General features: G+C 41.2%; 2 protein-coding genes across 8 annotated transcripts in view; both read right to left on the bottom strand.

Annotated features, from left to right (window-relative positions):
• CLGN (calmegin) overlaps positions 1–12018 on the bottom strand; it is a 39156-nt gene extending 27138 nt beyond the window's left edge. For 2 of the 4 annotated variants that reach the window (XM_061584904.1, XM_061584907.1), the window contains exons 1-3: positions 11782–12018; positions 7893–8042; positions 5879–5952 (exon numbers count right to left, since the gene is read on the bottom strand). In XM_061584904.1, the coding sequence (XP_061440888.1) occupies positions 5879–5952; positions 7893–8042; positions 11782–11832 (275 nt within the window). In that variant the 5' untranslated portion in view covers positions 11833–12018. The remainder of the gene's footprint in view (positions 1–5878; positions 5953–7892; positions 8043–11781) is intronic. The other 2 variants (XM_061584905.1, XM_061584906.1) reach the window with 2 other exon arrangements.
• A 13201-nt stretch (positions 12019–25219) lies between these two features.
• Positions 25220–27951, bottom strand: part of MGAT4D (MGAT4 family member D) — a 59321-nt gene continuing 56589 nt past the window's right edge. For all 4 annotated transcript variants that reach the window (XM_061584909.1, XM_061584908.1, XM_061584911.1 and 1 more), the window contains one exon: positions 25220–27912. In XM_061584909.1, coding sequence (XP_061440893.1) covers positions 27865–27912 — 48 coding nt within the window. In that variant the 3' untranslated portion in view covers positions 25220–27864. The remainder of the gene's footprint in view (positions 27913–27951) is intronic.

The raw sequence follows: 27951 nt of genomic DNA, 5'->3' as shown, positions 1-27951 counted from the left end.
TATCACTTCAGACTGCAAGTATGGGAGGATGCCATTTCTGAATGCTCCTTCATATAAGAGACTTCCTGCATGTAAGACAGCTAGTATATCAGAAGGCTGAACCTCCATGTTCCCTTTGTGTTCTCCTGTCTCTCAACTGCTATGTACTATCAGCCATTCCATCTGGCTGCATCAGAGAAAAGGGACAGCAAGGTCCGCTCAATTTTCTCAGCTGAGAGATCAGCTGCTTTTTGGCTCCTCCTCTTCTTGAACTATTTCCATTCAAGCTGGTCATTATAAGAACTATGCAACTTTTAAGAACTAATACCTGAGTTTCTTGTTTCCTTCTTGCTCTCAATTTTTCTCTTTTTGATAGCATTTTTTGAGATTGTGGGTACAAACACACTCACTTGTCTTCCGGTTCCAGTGTGTCTCCACCTCTCTCTTCTGAAAACGGGGGCACATGACACTAGTTAAACCATACCCCTTTTTACTGTAAAACCTGGTTGGAGCAGCTTGAGTGTTTTTGTTTTTTTAAATTCAGCTTTAAAGAGATTTTGCAATTGATTGGCAGATCAACCTATTCCCCCTCCAGGTGTGGCAAATGAAAATGCTTTGTTTTGGCAACTAGTGTGTTCACAGCCTGTAACACTGGTGAAAGACTATCTCATTTTTTAATCTGTGTACAGCACATAGCACGTTTTAGTTGTTTATTCACTAAAAGGCAAAAAGCTTTGCCGTTTAAGAACATACCTACAGTCCACAGATATTTCTATCAAACTTTAAAAAGCAAGGATATTGGGCAGCTATAGTGAATGCACCAGGGGAGCAGGAGACCTGACCTCCTCTCTGAGATATTGTACTGCTCTACAAATTTGTCAAAATGCAAACACAATTTGAGTTGGTCTTTCACAGTCCAATCCACTTCCTGTGTAGCTTGGAAGAATTTGGTGACATGTGCCTCTGAGCATATGGCGAGTGATGGCAACACCTGCCATCTCCAAAGATGGAGAATTATATTTTTGTATGTTTGTTGGTGTTCTTACTTTGCTTCTTTCCTGTGTTACTAAAGTTTCTACAGAGAATCTAATCTAAAAAAATTTATTTCCCTTATTATTCATCGTAGAAATCTGTGTCAAATTTATTTTTATTAATTTCAAAGCCTTTTTATTGGTAAATGTCATATGATGGTGAAGACAGTCTTGTGTTTCAAACTGGAGGTTATGTTCTATTTCTAGTTTGGGTGCATTAACAGTTGGATATGAAGCTGCAGTTTGAAGTAAAATCAGACTGACTACAATACGTTGCTAAACAATATGTACTTATGCAATGACTCTAGCTATTGGAAAAAACAAACTTGGCCTGCCCAAGATGCACGTTTTCAGTCTGCTATGCTTAAAGCATTCCACTTATAGAAAGGTGGGCATGGTCAATTAAAAACATAGAGCACACCTAGAAATGTGCAAGAATATATTTCACCTCCCACTATTTTACCTTGTGCAAACCGAGACACTCCTCATGCCCATTGAAGACTATTCTGCAGAACAGTCACTGACATGATTCCACAGTTGTTTTTGGAGATTTTTAGTGAAATTTTTGCAAAGCATTGCTGTACTTCACATATTCACAGAAACAGAACCAAAAGAGAAAGATTTACTATAGGAAACTTCACTAAAATTGCAAAGTAAATCAAACATTTAAAGTGACTATCTGAACTATATTGACCGTTATAATATTGTTGGTTCCTCCCTGCTAAAACAAGATCAGCACAGCACGTGTCTTGTTTCTGTTATTTGAGCTGATTGCAGGTGTTGCCACCACTCACCATATGCTCAGAGGCACGTTACCAAATTCTTGCAAACTACACAGCAAGTGGATTGGACTGTGAAAGACCAACCCAAATTGTGTTTGCATTTTGACAAATTTGTAGAGCAGTACAATATCTCAGAGAGGAGGTCAGGTTTCCTGCTCCCCTGGTGCATTCACTATAGCTGCCCAATTTCCCTGCTTTTTAAAGTTTGATAGGAATATCTGTGGGCTATAGGTACATTCTTAAACCGCAAGGTTTTTTGCCTATTAGTGAATTTCTCTGCTTTTTAATCCGGGAGATAAGAAATGGGATCCTGTGCAAGTTTGCTGAGAATGGATTGATCATTTGCACGGTTATTGAGTTCAGTGGGATTTACTCCCCTGCAATCATGCTTAGGATAGGTGAAACTGACCACAGAGGATGGGGAGGGGGAGAAGGGGGGAGGGGAGGGGGAGAAGGAGGGAGGGGATGGCAGCAGGCAGGAGGGGGACGGGATGAAAAAGACAGTCTTGATCATTTGCCTGTTGATTGAGTTCAGTGGATTTACTCTCATGCAATCATACTTAGGCTAGGTAAACCTGGTCGGGTGGAGGGCAGGCTGGAGTGGTCAGGGGAGCAAGAAGGGAGAGAAGAGGAGGAGGAGGGAAAGGCAGGTCTGATTATTTGCATGCTTATTGAGTTCAATGGGATTTACTCCTATGCAATCATGGTTACGATAGGTAAACCTGACCATGGGGGAGGAGGATGGGGAGGGGGAAAGAGCAGATGGGAAGGGGGCAAAGGAAGGGGGAGGGGAGGGGACGTTTGATCATTTGCATGCTTATAGAGTTCAGTGGTATTTACTCTTGTGCAATCATGCTTAAGATAGGTAAACTGACCATGGGAAGAAGGGGAGGGGGAGGAGGGGATTGGAAGGGGATGGAGAAGGAGGGGCAAAGGAAGGGGGAGGGAAGGGGCAAGAGAGAGGGGATAGGAGAGAGGAGAAGGGAGGGTGGGTTTGATCAGTTCCATACTTTTTGAGTTCAATGGGATTTATTTCTATGCAATCATGTTTGAAAATGGACTGCCTCCAAGTCGATCCCGACTTATGGCAACCCTATGAATAGGGTTTTCCTGGTAAACGGTATTCAGAGGTGGTTTTACCATTGCCTTCTTCTGAGACTGAGAGGCAGTGACTGGCCCAAGGTCACCCAGTGAGCTTCATGGCTGTGTGGGGATTTGAACCCTGGTCTCCCAGGTCATAGTCCAACAATGACCCAGGGGAGGGACAGGGAGGGTAGAAGGAGGGGAGGAGATTGGGTGGGTGGGCACTGGGCAGAAAGGAAGCCCCTTTCCTTTCCAAAAGGAAAACATTGTGAACGGTATCATTTCCCCCACCTTTTTATTCTACCACAGGCGCATGTAGCCTCTCACCCAAGTTTAAACCAAAGCTGTCCCTGGCCACATCCACACCAGGCCTTTAGTTCACTTTGGACAGTCATGGCTTGTCTCAAAGAACCCTAGGAAGTGTAGTTAGTTAAGGATGCTGAGCATTGCTAGGAGACACCTGGTTCCCCTCACAGACCTTCAATCAGAGTGGCTGACGGTTAAACCACTCTGGCCGCTGGAGCTCTGTCAGTGGAATAGGAGTCTCCTCTCAGCACCCTTCACAAACTACACTTCCCAGGATTCTTTGGGGGAAGCCATTACTGTCTCAAGTGAACTCAAAGTCTGGTGTGGGTGTGGCCCCGATTAGGCAAGCCAAGCAGCTGGGAGTCTGGCTTTTAGAACACTGACAGTTGGTTCTTAATGAGCCTGCCTGACACTATCATTCAGTTCAACGCAAAATTTCTTAATTAAAAATCAGACAGGCATTTTTTTACCTTTTAAACTGCAGAAGATGAAGGTCAGAGTATGGGGCAAGGTCAGTAACAGGATTACAGGTACTCTGTGAACATGGCTGATTTTTAGTGAATTTCATGAGATTATAAGAACTGACAGAAAAAAGTCAAGAAGGGCTTTGGGGTTTTTTCTCTCTTTTTAGAATTGGAACTGTCTATTCTCTCTGACTGTTTTGCCTATCACCATGAAAACTGAGAGGATTGTTAAGCAAGCATTTCTGAGTTCAGGACTATAAGTTTTGTAAGGTTTTGCTTTGAAATAAGCTTATGGGAAGCATCAGAATGGCATGGGGGTATTTTCAATTTAACATTGCGGAATGTGATTGGCTATAGCATACAGCCACTCTTGTGGCTGTATAATGAATAACAACCCAAAGGAAAGTATCACAGGGTTGGGAACCTTTTTCAGCTCAAGGGCTAGATCAGGAACCAGGCCATTTCTAACAGGTAGGCAGGACTACCACTTGTCAACTCCTGAGGTTGTCATGATGTCAGATTACAACTTCACTTGATTGGCACTATCAACGAGCCCTGCATGCCAAGGAATTGGGAGCATTTTTAGTTTCTGATTGTTGCTTTTGTAGCCATGTCTTTATAGCTCCACACCTGGTATCACATATGATGTCAGGTGTGGGGCAGGTAAGCGAAGTTTGGGGGAAATTGGGTCCGATTGGGACTTCTGTTGGACTTGTGGGCCAGAGGTTCCCACTGGTTCTGGTGTAGCAGAACCAAGAATAAGGCAGACTACTCAACAGAGATGTGGCTCCCAGATGAGCAAGAGCTAAGCTAAAACACTTTTCCCCCCTGGGCTTTGAACTATTTAATTGACATTGAACTTTTATGCCCTCTTTGAAATGTCTATTTTGCTAGCATTTTCTCAGATTTAATATGTGTATTTTATTATTTGTACTGTAAAACATTGTGGTGTCTATTATTGTTATTGGTTTCACTTATGAATCGGTTCCCATGAGACATCCCAAAGTGATTTACAATATAACAAATATAAAATAGTTACACAGAAAAAAAATCAGATAAAACAATTGCATATATATATATATTACAAGATATAAAAATAGTTTAAACAGCATATATGCAGAATCAATTCAAATCCAAAACAGATACGAACTGGGATTAAGATTTAGAAGGCTTGTGAAAGATGAACATCGTTAGCAGGCACGAAATAGACAATGGAGAAGGTGCGAAAGAGTAGGTGCCACCACATTAAAAGCCCGATTCCAACATCGTGTGGAATAGAACTCCTGACAGGATGGTATTTGAAAGATGCCTTCTCCTGCAGAATGCAGTGATTGTTTGGGGGTATATGGGACGAGGCATTCTACAAATGGAAAAGTGGGGTAGAAGTCCAATAAATAAGTAGAAATTACCACCGAATTCAGTAGCTATCTACATATACAGTGTTTCTTATTAGATGGCAGGAGTTATTTATAAATTGTTCCCAACTACAGTCTATTCTATGACCTCATTCTCACCTTGCTCCAACCTCTTTCCCCTGTATATGTAGACAGCATGTCTATTCATAAAAGTGTTGAACCAATAGAAGCTATATGCATCTGAATAAAACAGATTTGAAGAAAAAAATGTGTTTAGATAATGCAGACCTCTCAAAGAGGCATTCCCTTCTGTGCAAAGACACAATACATCTTGTACAACAGCTTTTTCCACCTATTGATTTGTAAAATACTTGCACCCAAAGAGTTAATATTAAAAATCTGGTACTCAATCAGGGCCACCTTTTTATGAGATTGCAAATGTAACAAACCCATCTAATTAACTGATATACTGATATTGCATTCCTTCTTTTCAGAAGCCTTTACCCTTTGAAAAGTTTTATCTTTTTGTACACCGCCCAGAAAGCCTTTGGGCTTAGGGCGGTATATAAATTAAACTAAATAAATAAAATAAATAAATTTTAATGCTTGAACTTGAAGTAAATATATTTACTAAAACAGAGAATTTTTTTCTCTTTTCAGAAAGCAATACTAAACATTTTAAATCAAATATGGCAAAACTGTACTAAGAAGTTTTTATTATTTCTGTAAGTAGTATTCAACATGACCTCCCAACAGCTTGAAACAATTCCTCAAACAATGAGATCTGAATAGGTATTCTCAGATTCAACCGCTTATGGTGTTCATCAATTAAACCGTAAATATTCCTGAATATAATGTTTCCTTTAAAATACTCTTACCCAGACAACACTGCATCATCAAAAGTTTCAGCAAAATGCACTTCACCAGTAGGCACCGGCGTCTTATATACAACCTACCAAATATTTACAAAAATCATTTAGAATCAGAATTGTTACATTCAAGTAAAATATATTGAGTGTTAAGTCAAATTAATTAAATATTTTTGAACTTACTGCATCAACTGCAAATAACTAACTCATTTATTACAGAATGATTTTCATAAGGAGCCTAATCCATAAAATGCATAAAGCAAACAAGAAGATTGTGACTATGATCACAAAGATGATAAAAGATTCTACATTTTGAATTTGTAGAAAAACCATATGACATGCAATAGCTTTTTGAATTGCTCTCTTTTAAAAACAGCCAGAGAGTGCTAATATGTTAATCTGAAATCTTTTATAAATTAATACCCAAAAGTTACTAGCCTCAATTTTACTCATAAAACAGGTTAGTGGAGGATGGATTGAGTAATCCATCTCTCCTTTTCCAGACCCTAGAACATTTTTCAGGCTAGAAGACACAACAGGCTGGCATCAAAGGAGTGAATTTGCAACCACCCATAGCATTTCTGTGCTAGACATACAGGATACTAACTTTGCCTGCTGTGCATTTAGTTTAGAAACACAGGTGGTTTATTTATTTATTTTATTGCATTTATATACCGCCCCATAGCCGAAGCTCTCTGGGCAGTTTACAACAAAATGAGTTTGATGGTGAAGGGAAAGAAAGCTCATTCCCTCTGCCACCAACCCTCTTAGTTTCTATGTTTGACATGTAGGAGAGGGTTTCACCTTCTGGACATAGAGTGGGTTACCAGAAGATGGATGAAGCACTCCATGCTCTGCCAGAGTTCACTTGGTTTCTCTGCTTGGCAAGAGCAGGCAAAGTGCCTTCCTCCATGTGCAGTACAGCAATGTAGTCAGCTGAGAGAGAAAGGACTAAATGCACTGTCTCTCCTCTGGAAGCCTGCTCATTCACTTAAGTAAAATTCCTAGTTGCCTGTGGTAACCAGGTGAGTAGGGGGGGGAGGAGAAATTTAATTCAGTTTGCATTTAAAGATGAATCTATCAAATTTGCACTTTCCCAGACAATACGAGAACAGAAACAGAACATCCATTCCTTTGAAATTCATACTTTTCTGAATTTTACAATGCAGTTCTCCAACCAAAGTTTACAAAAACGCATACATTAGGGGAAAGTGCATAAAAATAAATGTATTAGTGAAAACATACAAAACTTAATTATTATATTTAGAGAAATTCCTTGTAAAATGTGTACATCAATCAAAACTGAAAGTAAGGTGTTTATTAGGAGAAATTCACACGAAAACACTGAAGAAGTGAAGAAATGAGGATTTTTTAAAAAAATCAAAACTGCTGCAGAAATGTGGAGAACTAAATTTTTGATTGGAAAAGTGAGAGACAAAGAGCACCAACACTGACAGATCTTTCCATCTCTACATGTAAGTGGTTAAAAACAAGAGAGCATTACACAATAGAATTAAGCACATTTTATATTTACACTTTCTTCAAATGCGTCAATGATATTCATAATCTAGTTTCTGAAACTTACAAACACTATGAACTAGAACTTTATTACAAGAGCCAGAAAGAGTATTCAAACATTTTATAGGCAAAGAGGAAGTCTAGAGAAAGCTATGGGGTTTTTTTTCCTGTGTGGTACAGCACCACATACATGTTATGGATGGGAATTTCCCCAAAGTGGTTAAGATTATGACGTGTAAGCAGCTATATTCATGTTCTCCAGAAATCATGTTCAAATGTAAGACAGATTACAGACTGGATGCAGCTTCTTTGTAATAGTCATGGCCAGTTATCTGATAGAGCATCATTGCTCTTGTCAGCAAGCCCTGCCCACATGGTATGATTCATGTGAATGAATGCTTTCTACTTCAAATATTCAAAACTCAGCAAGAGCCCTTTTCTTCTCAACAAAAACTAGGAGGCAAAAATATGTTGGATGTTGTCCTCTTTTAACCCAAAATCTTACCTCGAGGGATGGTGTGCCTTTGTCAACATTAGTATCTTCTGAATTCTTGTCAAAATCTTCAACTTCTGAAACTTCAGATTCTGCACCTACTGAACTTAACAGCAAGACACTGAAGCACAGCCAATTCCACTGGAACAGCATCCTGGCTACCTGTAAAATAAGATTGCAAAGACAGAAATTTCTGGGTGTTGGGAAATTGTTTTTGTTTTATAATATACAGCTTCCAAAGATTAACACAGGCATGTGGGGAGACAGTAGGGATATAAGGAGGCAATGATTTTTCGTTTATTGCAACCAGCGCTGTTTCTGTTCCACTACTGTCCTAAAAATACCAAATTGAGAACACTAGTCCAGCTTCCATATCCCAGCACTGAATCTTCTTACCCACTCAGTTCCTGCACACTTTCCAAACAGCACTTCAGCTCCTCCTGTCCTAACCCCCAGCCCCAGCCCTGGCCAGCATCTACCATCAAGTCACCTCATCTACTGACTGATTCCCACTTTCCATGCCTCTTCCTATCTAGCTGGGCCACTAAAGTGCACCAAGAAAAGGGCTGCAGCTCACTGGTAGAGCATCTGCTTTGCATGCAGAAGGTCCCAGGTTCAATCCCTAGCATCTGCAAGTAGGACTGGGAGAGAACCCTGTCTGAAATCCTAGAGAGCAGCATTGACAATACTGAGCTAGATGGACCAATGGCCTAACTCAGTATAAGGCAACTTCCTATATTTCCTCATAGATACCCTGGTAAAATAGCTACACACATCGTAGTAGTGAAGTTACACATCCCATTCATTTTTATGAGCTGTCCTTCACTTCGAAATACACAGAAACAGTAACTGGGAAAGATTCAGGCCACTGCTTCACTGTATATGAAAGCTCAAGCAATGGATAGCATATACAATGGACAAATTTCATTTTTGGGCATGCCAATATTTGTATAGAAGTTAAAAGTGTGAAAGGTTAACTAGAAATGAACTCATAAAACAAAAATCTGGTAGAAATTCTCAAAAATAATAAACAAGTTGGGGGTTTGTAGCTTTTCTACCCAGGCATGCCACAATTAACTTTGAATTTAGTGTCATTTTCTCTCACTCATTTGAAACTTGCTGAACTGGAAATGAATACAATTTCAAAGAGTCTGAGGGAACAGGGGGAAATTTTTCCACAATAGAAACGCTACAAACAAATACACATTCTGGGATATCTAGGTGCAGCTAAATAACAGCAAAAGTAAAAAAAATACCCTATACATGCCTACTCACTTCAGATCAATATGAAAATAATTTAGTACATTTCTATCCTAACCTTACTTCAAGAAAGTCAAGGTTCTATTCCTCACATTGATCTCTCCCCACTATGCTATCCTCATAACCACTGAGGGGTAGATTAGACAGAGATAATGAATTGCCTAACAATACCCATGACTGAGTGGGGTTTGAACCTGGGTCTTTCCAGTTCTAGTCTGGAACCATTACCACTACACCACACTTACAAGCACATGTTGAAAAAGGCATCACTGGGGCTTTTCAGAAAAGATCCCAAGTGTATATAGGAGAGGTGGGGAATTTGTGGCCTGAGGGCTAATTTAGCCTATGAGGCCATTTCCCCCGCTAGTGAGGCCATTTCCCCCACTATTTTCACTAGTGGTGTCAACTGATAGGCAGGAGAACAGGGCTTAATCCTGCCTTAGCAGCACGATCCTGTTCCCAGCAGAAACAAGATCAGACAGCTGAAGCAGGATTTAATGCCCGTTCACCAGTGGGGCAGAGATTAAAGGCCTGTGAAAAAATGCCTCTGAAGCACTTCAAAGAAGCTTTCAGAAAGGCTTTAAGGCAGCTCCTGCCCTCCCATTTGCTCAGACAGGAGTGTGGGGGCTGCCTTAAAGTCTCTGTGATTGGGGACTTAAAGAGAGAGGAGAGACTTGGAAAAGACCAAACAAGAGATAGATTGATTCCATAAAGGAAGCCACAGAACCTAAATTTACAAGATCTGAACAAATGCTATTGGAGGTCACTGATTCATAGGGTCGCCACAAGTCGTAATCAACTTGAAAACACATAACACACACACACAAATACTAAAATCAACTTTGTTTGAGTACCTGTGTCTACTTTTGGGGTTTTTAGTCTTTCTAGTGCTGCCCCTTTCCTTGGAAAAAGTTGCTCTCCATCTTTGGGCACAGCATACCTGTTCTGCCTCCAGAAATCCACAGGTTTGACATTACATGAACAGATCCTGAGTGCATATCAAGTCTAGCACACACATGCCAAAACTGTGTAATCACTGACATGTATCGCTTACACAAAAAGCACAAAAGCCAAGCAGAGAACTAGATGCAACAAGTAATATTTATTATTTTGTAGTTTATTCAAATTTTAGTTAGCAGACCTATTTCTGCTAGTTATTTGCTAGCATTTTAGAAAAACCTTCAAAATTTTACTTTGATAAAGACATAAAAGGGAAGATTAAAATGAAACAATGCTTATATCATTCTTGGGAGTATTTGTGTAGGAGTGTTGCACAGGTCAGCACTTGTATGCTAAAAATATGGAAAGACCATTCAAAAGAGAAGGCTAGCAGCTCAGGAGAAGAACTCCAAGTTGACATCAGTCAGTGAGCCATGAAATGTTTAATTTTACCTATGTAAGAGATTTACTCCGCTCTTCAGTATTACTACTCATAGGGTAACGAACAGTAAACACATAAAATAAAATTGAATTAAACAAAACTGCTAAACCAACAACAAAAATCAGCAAGGAAGTCGAATACATAAATCATCAGAAGAAGAATAAAATCTAAAAGCTTAGTCACAATTTTCAAAGGCCTGGGGATGAGGATAGTTCTAAAAATACATAAAGGCAAGTAGATTAAAATGTTTCTAGTGTAACAAATCCACAAATCTAAAGTTCTGCTATGCACTTGAATTCCTCCTGCAAAATACTGACAAGCTGGAGGCACCCCTTGGCTATATGAGAACAGACTGTTAAGAGAACTGAGTTCACCATTAGTAAATATATGATTTTATTTAAAAAAAATTCCCCACCCATTCTGAAAGGAGGTCAGGACAACAATACGTGACAACCGTCATGGGGCATATAGGTCAGACTAAGAGTGTGTAATTGGGCCAAGGTCACACAGTGATCTTCTTGGCAGAGCAAGAATTCGGTTCCCGCTCAACTCCAATATACTGGCTCCAAACAGATCCAGGCCCACAAGACGCTAAACTTCTGAGGCAATCTATTTACTACGATGAAGAGCGATTTCTCCCCCTCCCCAAACTGGGTCTCCCATCTGTGAATCTGCCGCCACCATTTGTTGAAGATGAAGCCAACTTCTTAGTTGCTTGATGATACCAAACAAACAAGTAGAAATGAGACGATTAGCTACAATTAGCAACAACTTCACCCGCTGCAGGCAGGTAATTATGCAGTCTTCGGATCGTCCTGGCTCCGAAGCGGTTGGTGTTGCTACTGCAGCAACAGCCATCGACACCACCAACCCGGGCGTCCCTCTCCTCAGACAGAAAACGCTTAATTGGTGTAGATCTTCGCGTCTCCCCCTAGGAGGAACCTCCCTGAGGAGGCAACGCTGCCACCGGGAAAAGGGCTGACTCTGCACCGCCCTGTGGCTATGGGGCTGAGGGATGCGAGCCGAGGCCGGGCGGCAAGATGTCTTGCTTCTTCGGGCGGCAGGCTGTGCGTGTAAGGGAAAGAGGAGGACAGAGGTGGCTCGTACAAAAGCCTCACAATCTTTAAAAGCTAACAGCAAAATAACGGCTGCGCCCGAACGCGGGGAAAGAGAAGGATGGAGGAAGGCTCTTCTACAAAGACCTCACAGTTAGGAAACCCTCACCACCCTCTCCCCTTCTGTCATTCGCAGCCTCAGTACCCTTTCAGGATATCCTCGTTCTCCTCTGCCACCGGTAACACAGACACCCATTAGCAGGGCGCCCCCACCTGTGATCCCTGAAAGGCCACAGAGCCGTTACCGTCTGCGAATCACGGTCCAGTCAGCGTCTCCCCGGCAAAATCCCGGCGGCTTGTCAGAGCGCATCACCTCAACGGCCAAGCGCGCATGCGCCACTCCCCTGAAACAGCCAGCGTCGAGAAGCAGGTGCTTTGGCACGCGCCGCTCAGTCGCAACCAATCACGACCCGGCGCTCATAGCCTTTAAAGCCAATTACAGCGGAGGGTTCCATGCCTATCATTGCTAACGCAACAGCGGTTCACTTCACCGGTCTCGCTGTTAGAACGCAACACGTGCAGCCTCCTCCAATGAGACTCGTGCTTTCTCATATTTAGGAAAGGGTTTTGAGCCGCCTGGTCAGAGCTAATTGCAGTTCTGTTTAAAAGAGCGAGTGCTGATGGACACGTGCGAAGAAAAGACCAGTATGAAAACATATCTTGATAGGGTGATTTCCAAAGCTGTTGTTCGTCTACTTCAGAAAATGGAAGTCTTGTCGGAATGAAGAAAATAAAAAAGAACACAAACTCTGGCAAAAGAAATGCAAGAAGACAATAAGGGATGCTAAAAAAGAATTTGAGGAGCACATTGCTAAGAACATAAAAACCAACAACAAAAAATTCTATAAATACATTCAAAGCAGGAGACCATCTAGGGAGACAATTGGACCCTTGGATGATAAGGGAGTCAAAGGTGTACTAAAGAACGATAAGGAGATTGCAGAGAAGCTAAATGAATTCTTTGCATCTGTCTTCACAGTGGAAGATATAGGGCAGATCCCTGAACCTGAACTAACATTTGCAGGAAGGGATTCTGAGGAACTGAGACAAATAGTGGTAACGAGAGAGGAAGTTCTAGGCTTAATGGACAATATAAAAACTGACAAATCACTGGGCCCGGATGGCATCCACCCGAGAGTTCTCAAAGAACTCAAAGGTGAAATTGCTGATCTGCTAACTAAAATATGTAACTTGTCCCTCGGGTCCTCCTCCGTGCCTGAGGACTGGAAAATGGCAAATGTAACGCCAATCTTCAAAAAGGGATCCAGAGGGGATCCCGGAAATTACAGGCCAGTTAGCTTAACTTCTGTCCCTGGAAAACTGGTAGAAAGTATGATTAAAGCTAGATTAACTAAGCACATAGAAGAACAAGCCTTGCTGAAGCAGAGCCAGCATGGCTTCTGCAAGGGAAAGTCCTGTCTCAGTAACCTATTAGAATTCTTTGAGAGTGTCAACAAGCATATAGATAGAGGTGATCCAGTGGACATAGTGTACTTAGACTTTCAAAAAGCGTTTGACAAGGTACCTCACCAAAGGCTTCTGAGGAAGCTTAGCAGTCATGGAATAAGAGGAGAGGTCCTCTTGTGGATAAGGAATTGGTTAAGAAGCAGAAAGCAGAGAGTAGGAATAAACGGACAGTTCTCCCAATGGAGGGCTGTAGAAAGTGGAGTCCCTCAAGGATCGGTATTGGGACCTGTACTTTTCAACTTGTTCATTAATGACCTAGAATTAGGAGTGAGCAGTGAAGTGGCCAAGTTTGCTGACGACACTAAATTGTTCAGGGTTGTTAAAACAAAAAGGGATTGCGAAGAGCTCCAAAAAGACCTCTCCAAACTGAGTGAATGGGCGGAAAAATGGCAAATGCAATTCAATATAAACAAGTGTAAAATTATGCATATTGGAGCAAAAAATCTTAATTTCACATATACGCTCATGGGGTCTGAACTGGCGGTGACCGACCAGGAGAGAGACCTCGGGGTTGTAGTGGACAGCACGATGAAAATGTCGACCCAGTGTGCGGCAGCTGTGAAAAAGGCAAATTCCATGCTAGCGATAATTAGGAAAGGTATTGAAAATAAAACAGCCGATATCATAATGCCGTTGTATAAATCTATGGTGCGGCCGCATTTGGAATACTGTGTACAGTTCTGGTCGCCTCATCTCAAAAAGGATATTCTAGAGTTGGAAAAGGTTCAGAAGAGGGCAACCAGAATGATCAAGGGGATGGAGCGACTCCCTTACGAGGAAAGGTTGCAGCATTTGGGGCTTTTTAGTTTAGAGAAAAGACGGGTCAGAGGAGACATGATAGAAGTGTATAAAATTATGCATGGCATTGAGAAAGTGGATAGAGAAAAGTTCTTCTCCCTCTCTCATAATACTAGAACTCGTGGACATTCAAAGAAGCTGAATGTTGGAAGATTCAGGACAGACAAAAGGAAGTACTTTTTTACTCAGCGCATAGTTAAACTATGGAATTTGCTCCCACAAGATGCAGTAATGGCCACCAGCTTGGATGGCTTTAAAAGAAGATTAGACAAATTCATGGAGGACAGGGCTATCAATGGCTACTAGCCATGATGGCTGTGCTCTGCCACCCTAGTAACAGAGGCAGCATGCTTCTGAAAACCAGTTGCCGGAAGCCTCAGGAGGGGAGAGTGTTCTTGCACTCGGGTCCTGCTTGCGGGCTTCCCCCAGGCACCTGGTTGGCCACTGTGAGAACAGGATGCTGGACTAGATGGGCCAGTGGCCTGATCCAGCAGGCTCTTCTTATGTTCTTATGTTCTTACTGCAGCAAAACAACGAAAAATCTTGTGGTACCTTAAAGACTAACAGTGGCGTCCGTGGACTGTTTATCAGAAAATTCAGTTCTATTACCCTACATATTGTTACGGTTTGGGGATTGAGACAGATGATTTCTATGAGTTGCCTTCCATCCTCTGATTTGGAACCTTACACCTGGAGGTGGGCTGTGCAGCAGGGAAACCTGCTCTGCTGGTCAGATGAGTCTTTTGTTACTGTAATAGAATGGCCATGTGGGCTAATGAGTCTATCAACTGCCCATTAAGTGGCAAATGGTCCTGGGAGATCCTGTTATTGAAACTCTTCAGGAGAGCTACCACCACCACCTCCCGCAGTCCTGAGGCTAAAAGAGAAGCTTGTGTATTTAGCGAGACTGAGGAAAGGCTGGGAACTGGAGGCAGGCAGAGTCTGGCTGCCTGCACCATGGCTTTAGGATGCCTCCTGTAAGCCTGATGGAAAAGCAAGAGCTATTGGCCTGCTGATGCTTTAAACCCCTCCATCTTAAGCTCATGTTGGAATGTGTGTAAATAAATAAACCGTATTTCATAAAGACACCACAGTCTCTGCTGACCTTTCTAACGGAACCAAACTCTGAAAAAGCACGGGGACCCCTGGAGATCTCTCACTGCTTGGAGATTGGGGTGGTGCACAACACTGGTGTTAGTAGTGGAGTTGAAGAAGCCTTGGGAGCAAGGTGTGCTGGAGTCAAAATGGAGGGAGAACTAGCAATTCTCCTGGAACAGATAAAATTGCTGTTCCAACAGCAAGCAGAATACACTGAGAAAGATCGGTAGGAGGACCAGCAGCAAAGGCAACGAGAGCCCCAAGAGCACTGACAATCAGATATTTGGAAGAACCTTTGGAGAGAAAAAGGAGACTCCATGTGAGGAGGTGGGAGTCTTGCCAGAACACCGCTACAAGGGTTTGAGAGTGACCCAGGAGTCCAGCTGCAAAGCACCCAGACTGGGGTGACTAAAGAGATCTAGAAAGTGGATGGGAAGCTGGAGGAGTTGGACTGTGAGGCATTGCAGTCAGTAACAGAGGAGGAAGAAGATGCCTTGATTGTCCAGGAGCCTGTCGGGGGGGGGATAAGATACCAGAAAGCTGGAAGTAAAGCCTCAAGAACTGAAGGAGGACAGGCTGGCAAATGAAGAGGAAGATGCCTCGGAAGAAAGTGGGGTACAGGCTGGAGATGAGATGCTGCTCATATATTTCTCCTTTCCACGTGTGCCTGCTGTTAGAGAAGTAGTGCAGGAGGAAGAAAAGGTCTTGGAGAAAAGTGAACTACAGGCTGGAGAAGAGCAGCTGTTGATGGATTACTTCACCCCGTGTGCCAGCTATGGAAGAGAAAGTGGGAAGAGAAAATGCAGGAGGAAAAGTTGGAGGTATATGTGCAAGAGGAGCTGCCAGCACCTGGAGAAATAGCTGTCAAAGGAAAAGTGCAGGAGGAGCTTCCAGCACCTGGAGATATGGATGAGATAAAATCCCCAAGTGACTTTGCCCCTTGGGTGCCCTATAATGGCCTTATAGGGTGGGATCCAGCTCCTATGATGGGTGCACTCCCTGAGCAAATTCCAGCAGTGAGAGGCAACCAGCGCCCTGTGAGTTTGGAGGGCAAGAGACACTGGGAGGATCACCTATCTCTGTTTTTAGCCCATGATTCCCTCTGGAAATGGTGAGGGAGAGCAGCGAGGAAGGCTTTTTTCTGCCAACCTGGGTGGGCTGGGCCAGCTAGTCCTGAAGAAGATGCCCCCAGATAAAGACTTGTGGCAGGACTTTGATCTGGAGTTTGGGGCAGGAGATGAAGTGGGCTGGCTTAAAGACTTTCTCCAAGGCAGCGAGTGGGAGGAAGATGGCTACAGTCTGCTGTGTGCTTATGAGAAAACAAATGTGTTCCTGGAGATGTGCTCTAAGACCCTGCAGGCAGCAGCAGGGATCAGCTTGAATTGGGAACTCCATGAAACCCCAAGACAAAGGGCCATGCAGGCAACTGCATAGTTTGGGGCTGGGGGTTGTGCTTATTGGACTGTGTACTGATTTGCTGTACAAAATCTTCCTGATGGATTTAGTATTGCCTTTTGAAATGCTTTTGATTTGTGCTTTTTGCATGCTTGTGTGGATATGAGCTGTTTAATGATGTTTTAGGAATTATGCTGATAGGTTTTTGCAGGAAGGTTTTAATGTTTAAGGTTTACTATACGATGTCTATTAGATTTTCTGTGTGTGCAACTGTTTGGGGGTGTCAAGGAAAAAATGTGTGTGTGTTTGAGGGCTGCTGTGCTGCAGTGTCACAAGGCAGGACAAAGGAGTTCCAGTACTGAGGCTGTAATCTCGTTTAAACCTCAGGAAATCACTATCTTGGGCACTGCCAAGTATGAGGACTGGGTAAGCAGTTTGGATGCAGAACTGTAACTGGGAGTGTCAGACCTCTTCTCTTGCACTGGCCCCAGCACAGATCTCTCACGACTCCACCACTAGGCATCACTACCTGACACACTGGAAAGCAATGGTGCTCTGAGACTTTGCCTTAGTCTCCTCCTTTAACAGATTGCTATTAAGTGTATAGGTACACTTTCAGGCCACAATCCCCCCTGTATCTTTCTGTCTTTAAAGACTACAGCCCTGGGTTGCCTTTGGATACCTGCTACTGATACACTAACCATTCATCGCTGCCACCATAGATACTGGTTCCAGCTTTGGTTTTTGCTCTGCCCACCCTTCTCCTTTGTATGAACCCAGCCAAGGATCAGGCGTGTTGTTTAAGCAAACAGATTTATTAAATAACACTGGGAATAAACAAAATTACTTTGAATTCTGTTGTCATGCATGTGGTTACATATGAATGATCTTCAACATATTATAGTTTCTCTTACTTCATATACTTTAATCCTAAACCTGCCTTACTACCAGTTTAAATACACATCCGCCCCTCACCCTCTTCAACCCAAAACCAGAACCGAACCCCTGACCAACTGTCATTCTCCCCTATATACATTCAACCACACAGAAGCTCAGCCAATCGCAACACAGCATTCCTCAACATTCCATCACGTGTACTTCCCCCCTCCCAACTCGTTCTACGTACCATATTTAACATACAAAACTTTACCATAAATATTATACAAACATTATAGGGGCATCACAATTCCCCCCCTTTAACAAAAGCACAGTTTTCTTCTTGTGCCCAAGAATAATATGACACGTTTAAACAGAGTTCATTGCACTCAAGAGGAGAGTGTCCATATAGTCAAATTTCCCAGTCAGGTGACTGAAGTATCTGGTATATGTCTGGAAAGTCCATGTGCCCGCACACTGTCCTTTCCTTTAATATGTACAAAGTCCACTAGATATTCTTGCAGCGCCCACAACCATTTCTGGAGGCTGGTGTTACTAATCTTCATAGAGTCCAGCCACATCAGCGCATGATGATGGGTGACAATGATAAATCTTCTTCCCCACATGTAGGGACATAGTTTATTCGGGGCCCATAAAACAGCCAAACATTCATTTTGCACTGATGAGTAATTCCTCTCTCTTGTTGTCAGCTTTCTGCTCAGGAAAGCAATAGGATGCTTGGTGCCTTCCCTTTTTTTTTGCATCAGCACATCTCCGAGACCAAGGTCAGACACGTGAGTGGCCATGATGAAAGGCTGCTCATAGTCCAAAGCTATTAGCACTGGACTCTGACATAGTGCCTGCTTTAATTGGACAAAAGCTTTTTGGCACCTTTCACTCCACTCAACTTTCTTGGGCTGTTTCTTTTTAGTCAATTTGTGCAGTGGGGTAGCTATTTCCCCAACCCCCTTGATAAACCTTCTATAGTACCCTGCCATACCCAGGAATGCTCTCACTTCTTTTTTATTCAGTGGAACAGGCCAAGACTATTTATTTATTTATTTAATTTCTTAGTCGCCCATCTGGCTGGCTATCCAGCCACTCCGAGCGATGTACAAAATAGGCATACAAATATAATAGACATTAAAAATCTGAAAACAATGACAATAAGATATACCCTCCACTTTACTCCATAAGGTGATTATTTTTCCACTTTCCACCTTATGTCCCAAGTGTGTTACCTCAGGTAACCCAAATTGGAATTGTTTTACTTTAATAGTCATTCTAGCCTTTTAAAATGTCTCTAAAACTGTTGTTAGGTGTTGTAAGTACTCTGGCACCAACTTGCTAAAGATAGCCACACCAACAATGTAAGCTATAGCGAAGTCTGACATGCTTCTCAGTATGGTATTGATCAGTCTCTGGAAGGATGCTGATGAATTTTTAAGCCCAAACGGGAGAACTGTGTGTTAAATGCAATTTTGCTACGTGACTGCTCAACTAACTCCATTTGCCAAAACCCTTTACTGTACAGAGATCTATGGTGGAGATTATTTTGGCTGCACCTAGTAGTTCAAGCATAGAGTCTACCCTTGGCATGGGATATGCATCCAGAACTGTAATTTTATTTATATACGTGAAGTCCTTTTTAGGAACCAAAATGATTTTAGATGACCAGGGACTAATTGATTCATGTATCACACCCAGTTCTAACATTTCCTTAACTTCCTTCCTGATATCTTCAAGCACTCTTTCATTCACACGATAGGGGGTAGACCTTATTGGAGGGTGATTGCTAGTGTCTATTGAGTGTGTTGCAACACTAGTTCTACCAGGTCTATTTCCAAAGAGTTCCACATATTTACTCAAGACTCAAATGATTTCCTCAGACCTGATCATCCACCTCCTCTGACCACTCCAGATGATCTAAACCTCCCTCTATCTTGCTCTCTTGCGCCAAATCTGGCAAGTCAGGCCCACTCCCTTCAGGAAACAAGGTGACCTGTAAAACCCTTGCATCTCTAGCATGATAGGGCTACATGTTCACATGTACCACTTTGTGTTTTTCTGGTTTATCTGATGTTATAATGTTATAACATCCTATCCTGGGCCCAAAAGAGAGGCTTGTGTCTTTAGCTAGTCTGAGGAAAAATAAATAAATAAATAAATAAATAAATAATAATAATAATAATAATAATAATAATAATAATAATAATAATAATAAATAAATTTATTAGTTGCTCATCTGGCTGGTTACCCAGCCACTCTGAGCGACGTACAAAGCAAAAACATCTAAAGAACATCAAAAAACTAAGCAAAAAAGCTAAACAATAATATAGAGACTAACTTAATTACAATAAGGCTTCTCATCTGTATAGTCCAAAAAGTGCGTCTTCAGATGGAAACTCCTGGTGTGAGTCTTCCTACTCTAGCACAAAGACCGGTGTGGCTGATGGTCCATTTGCAAGACCAAAAAACAACACCCCCTCTTGATCTCAGCATCCAGAATCCAGTACATTCAGCGGAGAGTGGGGTGCGGCAAACAGACCCCTTGAAGTCATGACTAACAGAAAAGTGCTCTTCAGAGAAGCCAAAAATGAAGGCACTAGGATGTAAACATTGCCGACATCAAGGTGAAGGAGACAGAGGTCGGATGACAGAACAGCGGCGGCTGCAGGGGCGCTCTCCCGCCCCCAGCATTCACCAAAAGATCATGGCAACAGCGCAGCGTCTCCCAGGGACAGGCTGCAGCACCAGGCCCGCCAGAAGGCCCCAGCCCCAGCCCCTCTCCAGCTCCCATTTGCGAAAGTAGCAGTGGTAGCAGCGGCAGCAGCAGCGGCTGCCTAGCGCAGATGCAAGCACCAAGCAGCATCCCGGGCCACACCGACCGCTGGTGTCCCGGTCAGGTATGAGGGCAACAGCATAACAAGGGGGGAGACTGCCCCGTATTTCCAATTGGTAGCCTCCTGCAAGGGGAATATATGTAAGGAAATTACCCCATAAAAGCTGTCAGTAGTAGAGCTCCCTCGTCCGTAGTTGGCTGGGAACTGGACGCAGGCAGAAAGTCAGGCTCCCTGCACCATGGCTTTAGGATGCCTCCTGTAAGCCTGATGGAAAAGCAAAAGCTATTGGACCTCTGATGCTTTGAACCCCTTCATCTTAAGCTCATGTTGGAATGTGTGTAAATAAATAAACCATATTTCATAAAGACACCACAGCCTCTGCTGACCTTCTTTCCAAGGAAACCAAACACTGGGTAAGCGCAGGGACCCCTGGAGATCTCTCACCGCTCAGAGATTGGGGTGGTGCGCAACAATATGTTAACAGTGTTACCATCAACACAGGCTTGTGAATTATCACAGTAACTATTTTGCTTTTATATAACTATTGTTGGCTCTTCTTGTTTGCATTTTTCCCTCTTAGCTCCTTGCCATCCCCCAAATTGTATGTATATACTGTATATATATATATAATCTAGATTGGCACTTCATGCCTCTGATGGACTGGCCTATAAAAGTTTATGCTGTCGTAATGCCTTACGGCCATTTAAAGCACATGGCTTCCCCCAAATAATCCTGGGAACCACAGTTTGTTTAGGGTGCTGGGATTATTTATTTATTTTATTTATTAATTACATTTATATACCGGCCCATAGCCAAAGCTCTCTGAGCGGTTTACAGCAATCAAAAACAATAAAACAAATATACAAATTTTAAAACACGAAAAACAATTTTAAAACACAATTAAAAAATAAATAAAAACAATTTAAAAACACCTGCTAAAATGCCTGGGATTGTAGCTCTGTGAAGGGTGAACTACAGTTACCAGGATTCTCTGAGAGAAGCCATGTGTTTTAAAGTGTATGTTGTGGATGTGACCCTTGTAGAGTCAAAAGTCAATCCTATTGAATAAAATAGGATTTACTGCCAGGTAACTGGGGTTAGGAGGATTTCAGTCTTGATAGTTAACATTCTAGAAGCCTCTATGTTGTTTTTGCTTGCTACTGCAGTCTGCTTCATTCCATTTTTAGTGGGATACATAAGGGAGACTAAATTTGGTTACTACTTCCCTACCTAAAGCTTATCTTAGTTCTTTATTTATGTGTAGCCTGTTATCACACCTGAAAATGAATTATACAACCCAAAGCCTTTGACTGCAGAGACTGCTTAACTATCTCCAATGGAAAACCTACGAATCAGTAATAAGAACTTAAAAAAATAAGCCCTGTTGGATTAGACAGACCAAAGTCCCATCTAGTCCAATATTCTTTTTCAACAGAGGCAAGTCAGTCGTCTATAGGAAGTCCATAAGCAGGACATGAGCACAACAGTACTCTTCTGTAGTTGTTCTCCAGCAATGGATAGTGAGAGGAGATAATACAAAGCCATCATAACTAGTAGCCATAGACAGCCTTATCCTCCATAAAGTTGTCTAATCCTGTTTTAAAGCTGTCCAAATTGACAGTCATGTCTACATCATATGGTAGCGAATCCCATAATTGAACTATGCACTTTTAGGGTCCTTCCAATTGTTCTTTATATTATTATTATTATTATTATTATTATTATTATTATTATTATTATTATTATTATTATTATTATTATTATTATTGTTATTATTATTATTATTTATACAACGCCATTTTTCCAAAACTGGAACTTTATATTGTGCACCCATAATGATTTGTGCTTGCGATGGTATGGAGGTAATTATAAATGATCCTACTTTTAATCCTCTTTGTGCCTGCAAACATTTTAGGACAGATATACTGCTTTGTTTCCAGCTGGTGCATCTTCTGAAACTTCCTGCTGAAATCCTGTAAGTTTTCATACAACAAATGTTCAGGAGTTGTTGTTTTGTCCCGCTTTTGCTATGGTACACATGAATGCCCCTCCAGACAGCGATAAAGTGGCAATATTGGGGAAAATCTGAGAACGAATAAAGGAGGATGATGTGTGGATGGTCCAGGATAATAATCCACCACTAATCCACTATTATTGTATCAGTGATATTGCAGAATGCAGCTGCAAAAAACCACCAGCCTGGAGGGGCCCTTATTGTTCAGTGCTACAGAATCTTCTATAAGACTCACCACAAATGTGAAACAATGTATGAAATGTGTTATTGCAGAAAATCATGATCCTTCTGTAACTTTCTTTGTGATGAATGTCAAGGAAATAATTATTCAAATACAGTACAGACAGTATCCTTAATAACAATGAAGGTTAATGTGATCATAACAATTATTACAATGAAGACAAAAGTACTGGATTGCTTTCATTAGAATTTAAGGGTTTCTGTTGCTAACAAAACATTAACATGGAACTGATTTTGGAAAAATATACAGTAAGTTTTAATACTTACCTAAATAAAATATGTTTTACAATATTGCAGAAATAATTATATCTGTTATATTACATATATTAAAAGGAATATAAGGTTTATATTATTGCAAATATAATTAAAATAGTTTTGTGTTTAAAATAAACTGCAATTGGGTAGAGCAATCCAATACAGAAGAGGCTGGTAGGAGTGGAACAGGCAGAAGGGGTCGCCACATCCTGCTGAGGTTCAGGAGCTGCCAGGATGAGTATGTTTGCTGAGCTGGCAGGGCTTAGCAGAAGGAAATAAAATACATATTTCCTTCTACCACCCTTTTTTTCCGGTGTAGCATCTGCTGGGACTGGGGGCTGCAGGATGGAGTCAAATGGGACTATGGTGCAGCATAAGTCCCCCTCTCCTTAGTTCCACCCCAATATACCTCTGGAACGCCCCTTTTTTGGGTCTTGCACTGGCCTCAGTTGCGCTGACCAAGCCTCAGCTGTGCCTGGGTGGCAGCAGAGTTTCCCAGCTGTGCCACGGCTGCACCTAGGTGGGGGGATTTCTGCTGGCATAGCCTGGCTGCACCAACACCCTCCCTCCTCCCCCAGACATATGCCCCACTCTGATTCCCCTCGGTCCTGTGTAAACACCAGGATAATTGCACTCTTAGTTTATATTTTAATATGTTGTGTCATTTATTCAATATTTATGTATCTTTGTACTTTTTCTAAATTGTACCCAATATCTTTTCAATAAATTCCAAAAAACATTGATCAGAACACTCAAAAGGGCATCAGTAAGAATATAATAGATTTGAGATCATATAATCATCTATAAGAACAAAATACATACTCATATAAGCTTGTTTCTGGATTCCACCCCCCTCTGAAATATTTTGCTAAGATTGTGTTTTATGTATCAAACTAAAAGTATTCAAAACATTTTGTTCAAACAAATGGTATTTAAAATTGCTTCACTGAAAATTATTCGATCTTGGACTTTGATTTTGTAATTTTTAAATTGAGCATCTTAAATACTGAAATAAGTCAAAGAATTATTTGAATTTATGTTGATCTAAAGTTTGAAATGCACTCTTGCTTTTAATTTATTCTTCTGTCTCAACAATTTTGAAAGGGAACAAATAATAGAGAAGAGCATCATATCAATGAGAGCAGGGAAATTTCCTGGGGACCAGTTTTAGAAGGATTTTCCTGGATGTTATTTTAGCCCAAGAGATTATTTTTTGCCGTCTGTTAAAGGTTAAGGTCGCAATCCAACTCGCCTTTCTGCCAGGCTGGGGTGAGTTGGATGCTGCAGATCCCTGGCTGTGCTGGGCTTTGCCAGCAGCAGCCCTCTGCCGCAGCTGAGCTGTGGCGCTGCCAGGAACCTGCTGGCATTGCTGGACACGGCCAGCCTGGTGGACAGAGGGCCTGTGGAAGCCTCCAAAATGGGGTGTTCCATGGGTGTGATGGGGGAGCTGCTACAGGGAGATTTATGCAAGATCCTCCTCACGTTCAGTCCCTTCCCTCAGGTCCCAATCCCAATGTTAGTGTTATATTATTACACATGCATTATGAGATCAAGAACAAGAATGTAGGATTTAAGACCTGAGGTTTTAACATGAACCAACCTAATCAAATTCATAGAGTACCACACATTCTTCCAGCTATGTTTCCATAATATGCTATTAGTTAGACTGTCACACTTATAGCAAATGGGTTTATCACTATGCTTTTGCTCACCACAAAGTGCCATCACAAATGTATCAAGGATTTAATAAAAGAACCTTAATATTTCTGTGACTGTAGCTTTTGTAATGTGATATAAGTTTTAGGTGAGAATGAAAGAGACAACCACAGCTTGGCACAAGCTTTATGAGTTGACTAATGCTGAAGTACACAGGGGATGTATTTGCTCTTTTGGGGGACCTGATGCTGGATTAGCAGCTGTGCTATATACTTAAAGGAGCGCATTTGTCTCACTATGTTCTGTTTGTGTATTTCTAGATATAGTAATTATTAAAAAACACCATATTTTTCAGTTTCTCATCCAAAATAAATTAAGTCTTGTACGCTGCCCCTTAAACTTATCAGAAGTATGGAGTGCATAATAATGTTCTCTAAATGAGCTCAGAGAAAATGGGATCCTTCCTTGTGGTCCATGGAGCACCAATGAAATATGCTTTCCTTATTTTTAGCTAGTGTATCTTTCCATTCAACAGCCTCATCCATATAGCACTACACAGTAACCGCAGAGCAAGTTACTATGGGAAAACCACTTGCTTACCACTGTAAAAAGAAAGGAATATCCTTCAGGGTCAGTAGCAAGAATAACTTTCTCCCCATTTACATGCTACAGAAAGTTGGTTTCATGGTCTTTACATGCTGCATCCTCATCACTGCATGTATTTAATGACAATTTATCATGTTGTATCTAATGATACATTATGAAATAGTTTCCTTTTTCATTAGTTGCTTATGATAGTTTGGTTTTCGATTCTCCCTTTTAAAAAAACACTAAGAAGGCCTTCTGATAAAGAAGGCAAGGAAGGTGCTGTAAAACAATTTATTGGATTCATTTAGAAACATTTAGAAACCACTTAATAAAAAAATCTAACTGATGCACATGAAACAATATAAAATAATTATCAATAATACAGATAAAATCAGCTGAACTTAAAAGCATATATTAAAAACAAATATATCTTCTATATATAGGTTTGTTTAAATACAATGTTTTTAACAGGTGTCTAAAACAGTGTAACCTGGATATATACCTAATGTTGATAGGGAGTTCCAAAGTATAGGTGTTGCCACACTGAATGATCAATTCCTAACAGATGCAGAACAAATATCATATGGCATTTGTAATAAGTACAAGCTCTGCAGAGTGAAGTGGGTGAGTAGGCACATATGAGGCAAGGCAATGCTTTTAAGTAAACTGTTTCCCAGCTGTTAAAGGCTTTAAATACTAATAGTAAAACCTTGAACTTGGTCCGGTAACATAGTGGCAGGCAGTGCATATCTTTGAGCAGTGGTGTAACATGCTTGCAGTATCTTACTCTTGTCAGCAATCGCATTGCATCATTTTGCACTAACTACAATTTCTGGACCTGCAAAGGAAGTTCCATATAAAGGGCATTGCAATAATCCAATCTTGAAGTTGCCAATTATAAGCATAATAAAAGAATCATAACTGAGCAACTTACATTATGCCAGCTTGACTCAAAGTTATATTTATATGTTGTTGTCCTGATTTTCAATTTTTGTTATCTCATTTTAATTTTTTCAAAGTATCTTATTGTTTCAGTGTTAACTAGTTGTGTGTTTTAAAAATCCGTTTGTTAGCTGTTCTGGGAAAATCCCCCTCACTGTTCTGTGACAAAAGATATGCTAACTTGTGCATATGTATTACATAAAAAGTTGTTTGAGAGTAATATATTCAGAATTGAATGAAACACACTGCAGAATGTACAGGCACTTGGGTTTTTACCAAACATCTCCTTCATTTTATTTTAAAGTGTTCTGAGACTTAGATATATGATTCAGCATAGATACAAGGCACAAGAGTGAATGTTCTCATGTTTGCGACATTGCATCCAACCACAGTGAAAACAATATTTTCTATGGAATCTAAATTTGGAATAAAAAATCAAACTATTTAAGCTTAAAAACAACGTCAAAGGTGCAATCCTGCACTGGATTTACTCTGACTGAGAAGCCTTAGGATTTGGCAGAAGCCCCGCTACACCAGTGCAATACCAGATAAGCTGCTGGCACGATGACACCAATGGAATGTCACCATTCCATCAGTGTAACACATTGCCAGTGGAGTTGTTCTACCAGCAAATATATGCTGATGGAGTGAATGGAATGGGGGAGATGTGGGTGGGGTATAGGAGAGGTGCACACTTACGGCAAACCCTATAAACCCCTCTTAACCATGGCCACACCCAAGTCCCTGAAGTGCCACAAGAAATTTCCCTCCACTGACTTCATTAGGAAGGGGGAAATACATTTTAGAAAAGCTACCCATGTCAACAGTAGCTGTGTCCCCATTGCCATGACAGAAAATAAGTTATAGTGTAACTGAGCACCCAATCACAGCGCACTAACAACAAATAAACCCCACACAGGAAGACCATTAGATGATAGAGAATAGGGCAATATCTTTTTGGCCTTATATTGTTTGTGTTTAGAGCTCACAAGGGAGAACTCTGATGATGGGAGACAAGGAGATAGGGCATTCTGTACAAAAAGGGAGCACTTTACATATGTATTCTCTCCCTCTGTGGGGCAAACAGAAGCTTCTTTCAGGCAAATTAGATGATGAAAACAGTAGAGAGGGGAAATCGCTAAATAGGCCTCCTCCATCACCACTGCTCCAGTCTGTTTTGGAGTGCCCCCTCAGAAGCATCTGCTTTTAAGTAAAAATAAAAATTTAAGGAAATCTGATTAAGGAACTTCCACATCATAAACAGTTTGTTTTTTAAGAACCTAAAAACAGCCTGCTGGATCAGGCCAATGGCTCATCTAGCCCAGCATCCTGTTCTCACAATGGTCAACCAGATGCTTATGGGAAACCCACAACCAGGACCTGAGCACAAGAGCACTCTCCCCTCCTGCTGTTTCCAGCAACTGGTATTCAGAAGCATACTGCCTCTGACAGGGAAGGTAGAACATATCCGTCAGGGTTAGTAGCTGCTGATAGCTTTGATTTCCATGAAACAGCTATGAACCATACTGGATGGCCTTGGGCCACTGCATTTCTATCTGTTAACCGAACTCAAACAGTTACTGTGAATATAAAGTGAAAGAATTCCAGGTCCACTACCTGAGCAACTTAAAAGAAATGGTAGGATTAAATCAAATAAATAATGTTCTCCAACTGTAATAGGGCTTAAAAAGTATGCAGTTTGGGCAGGGTCATGTCCTATCATTGTTTTTTTTTAAAGTGTATTGCTATCTACTGTACGATAAGTTAATGTGATATTTACAGCACAATTCTATGGGCTTTACACCCTAGAATGCGTGCATAGGATTGTATGATCACGCTATTAAAAGTATTTTTATTTACAAAAGGCTTGTTGGCAATATATTATCATAATTTCAAACATTCAAGATTTAACAAAAGTTAATATTCTATATAGAGAATGTAAAATTCTCCCCTCATCTAATACACTGTATTAGGAAGATTACATTTCATTGTTGATTGTCTTGTTGCTACCACTAGATGGCCTTGTTTCCATGTAGCCTTCAAGACTTCCATATTTTCAAAGAAGTCTCTTTTCTGATTCTTGTTTTTCACGTTTTATAAATATCTGCATAAAAAGGGAGATAACATATTTGTCAACATTTAC

This window comes from Rhineura floridana, chromosome 9 (genome assembly GCF_030035675.1).
Source record: "Rhineura floridana isolate rRhiFlo1 chromosome 9, rRhiFlo1.hap2, whole genome shotgun sequence".
Taxonomy (NCBI): domain Eukaryota; kingdom Metazoa; phylum Chordata; class Lepidosauria; order Squamata; family Rhineuridae; genus Rhineura; species Rhineura floridana.
This window is presented reverse-complemented; position numbering and strand designations above follow the sequence as displayed.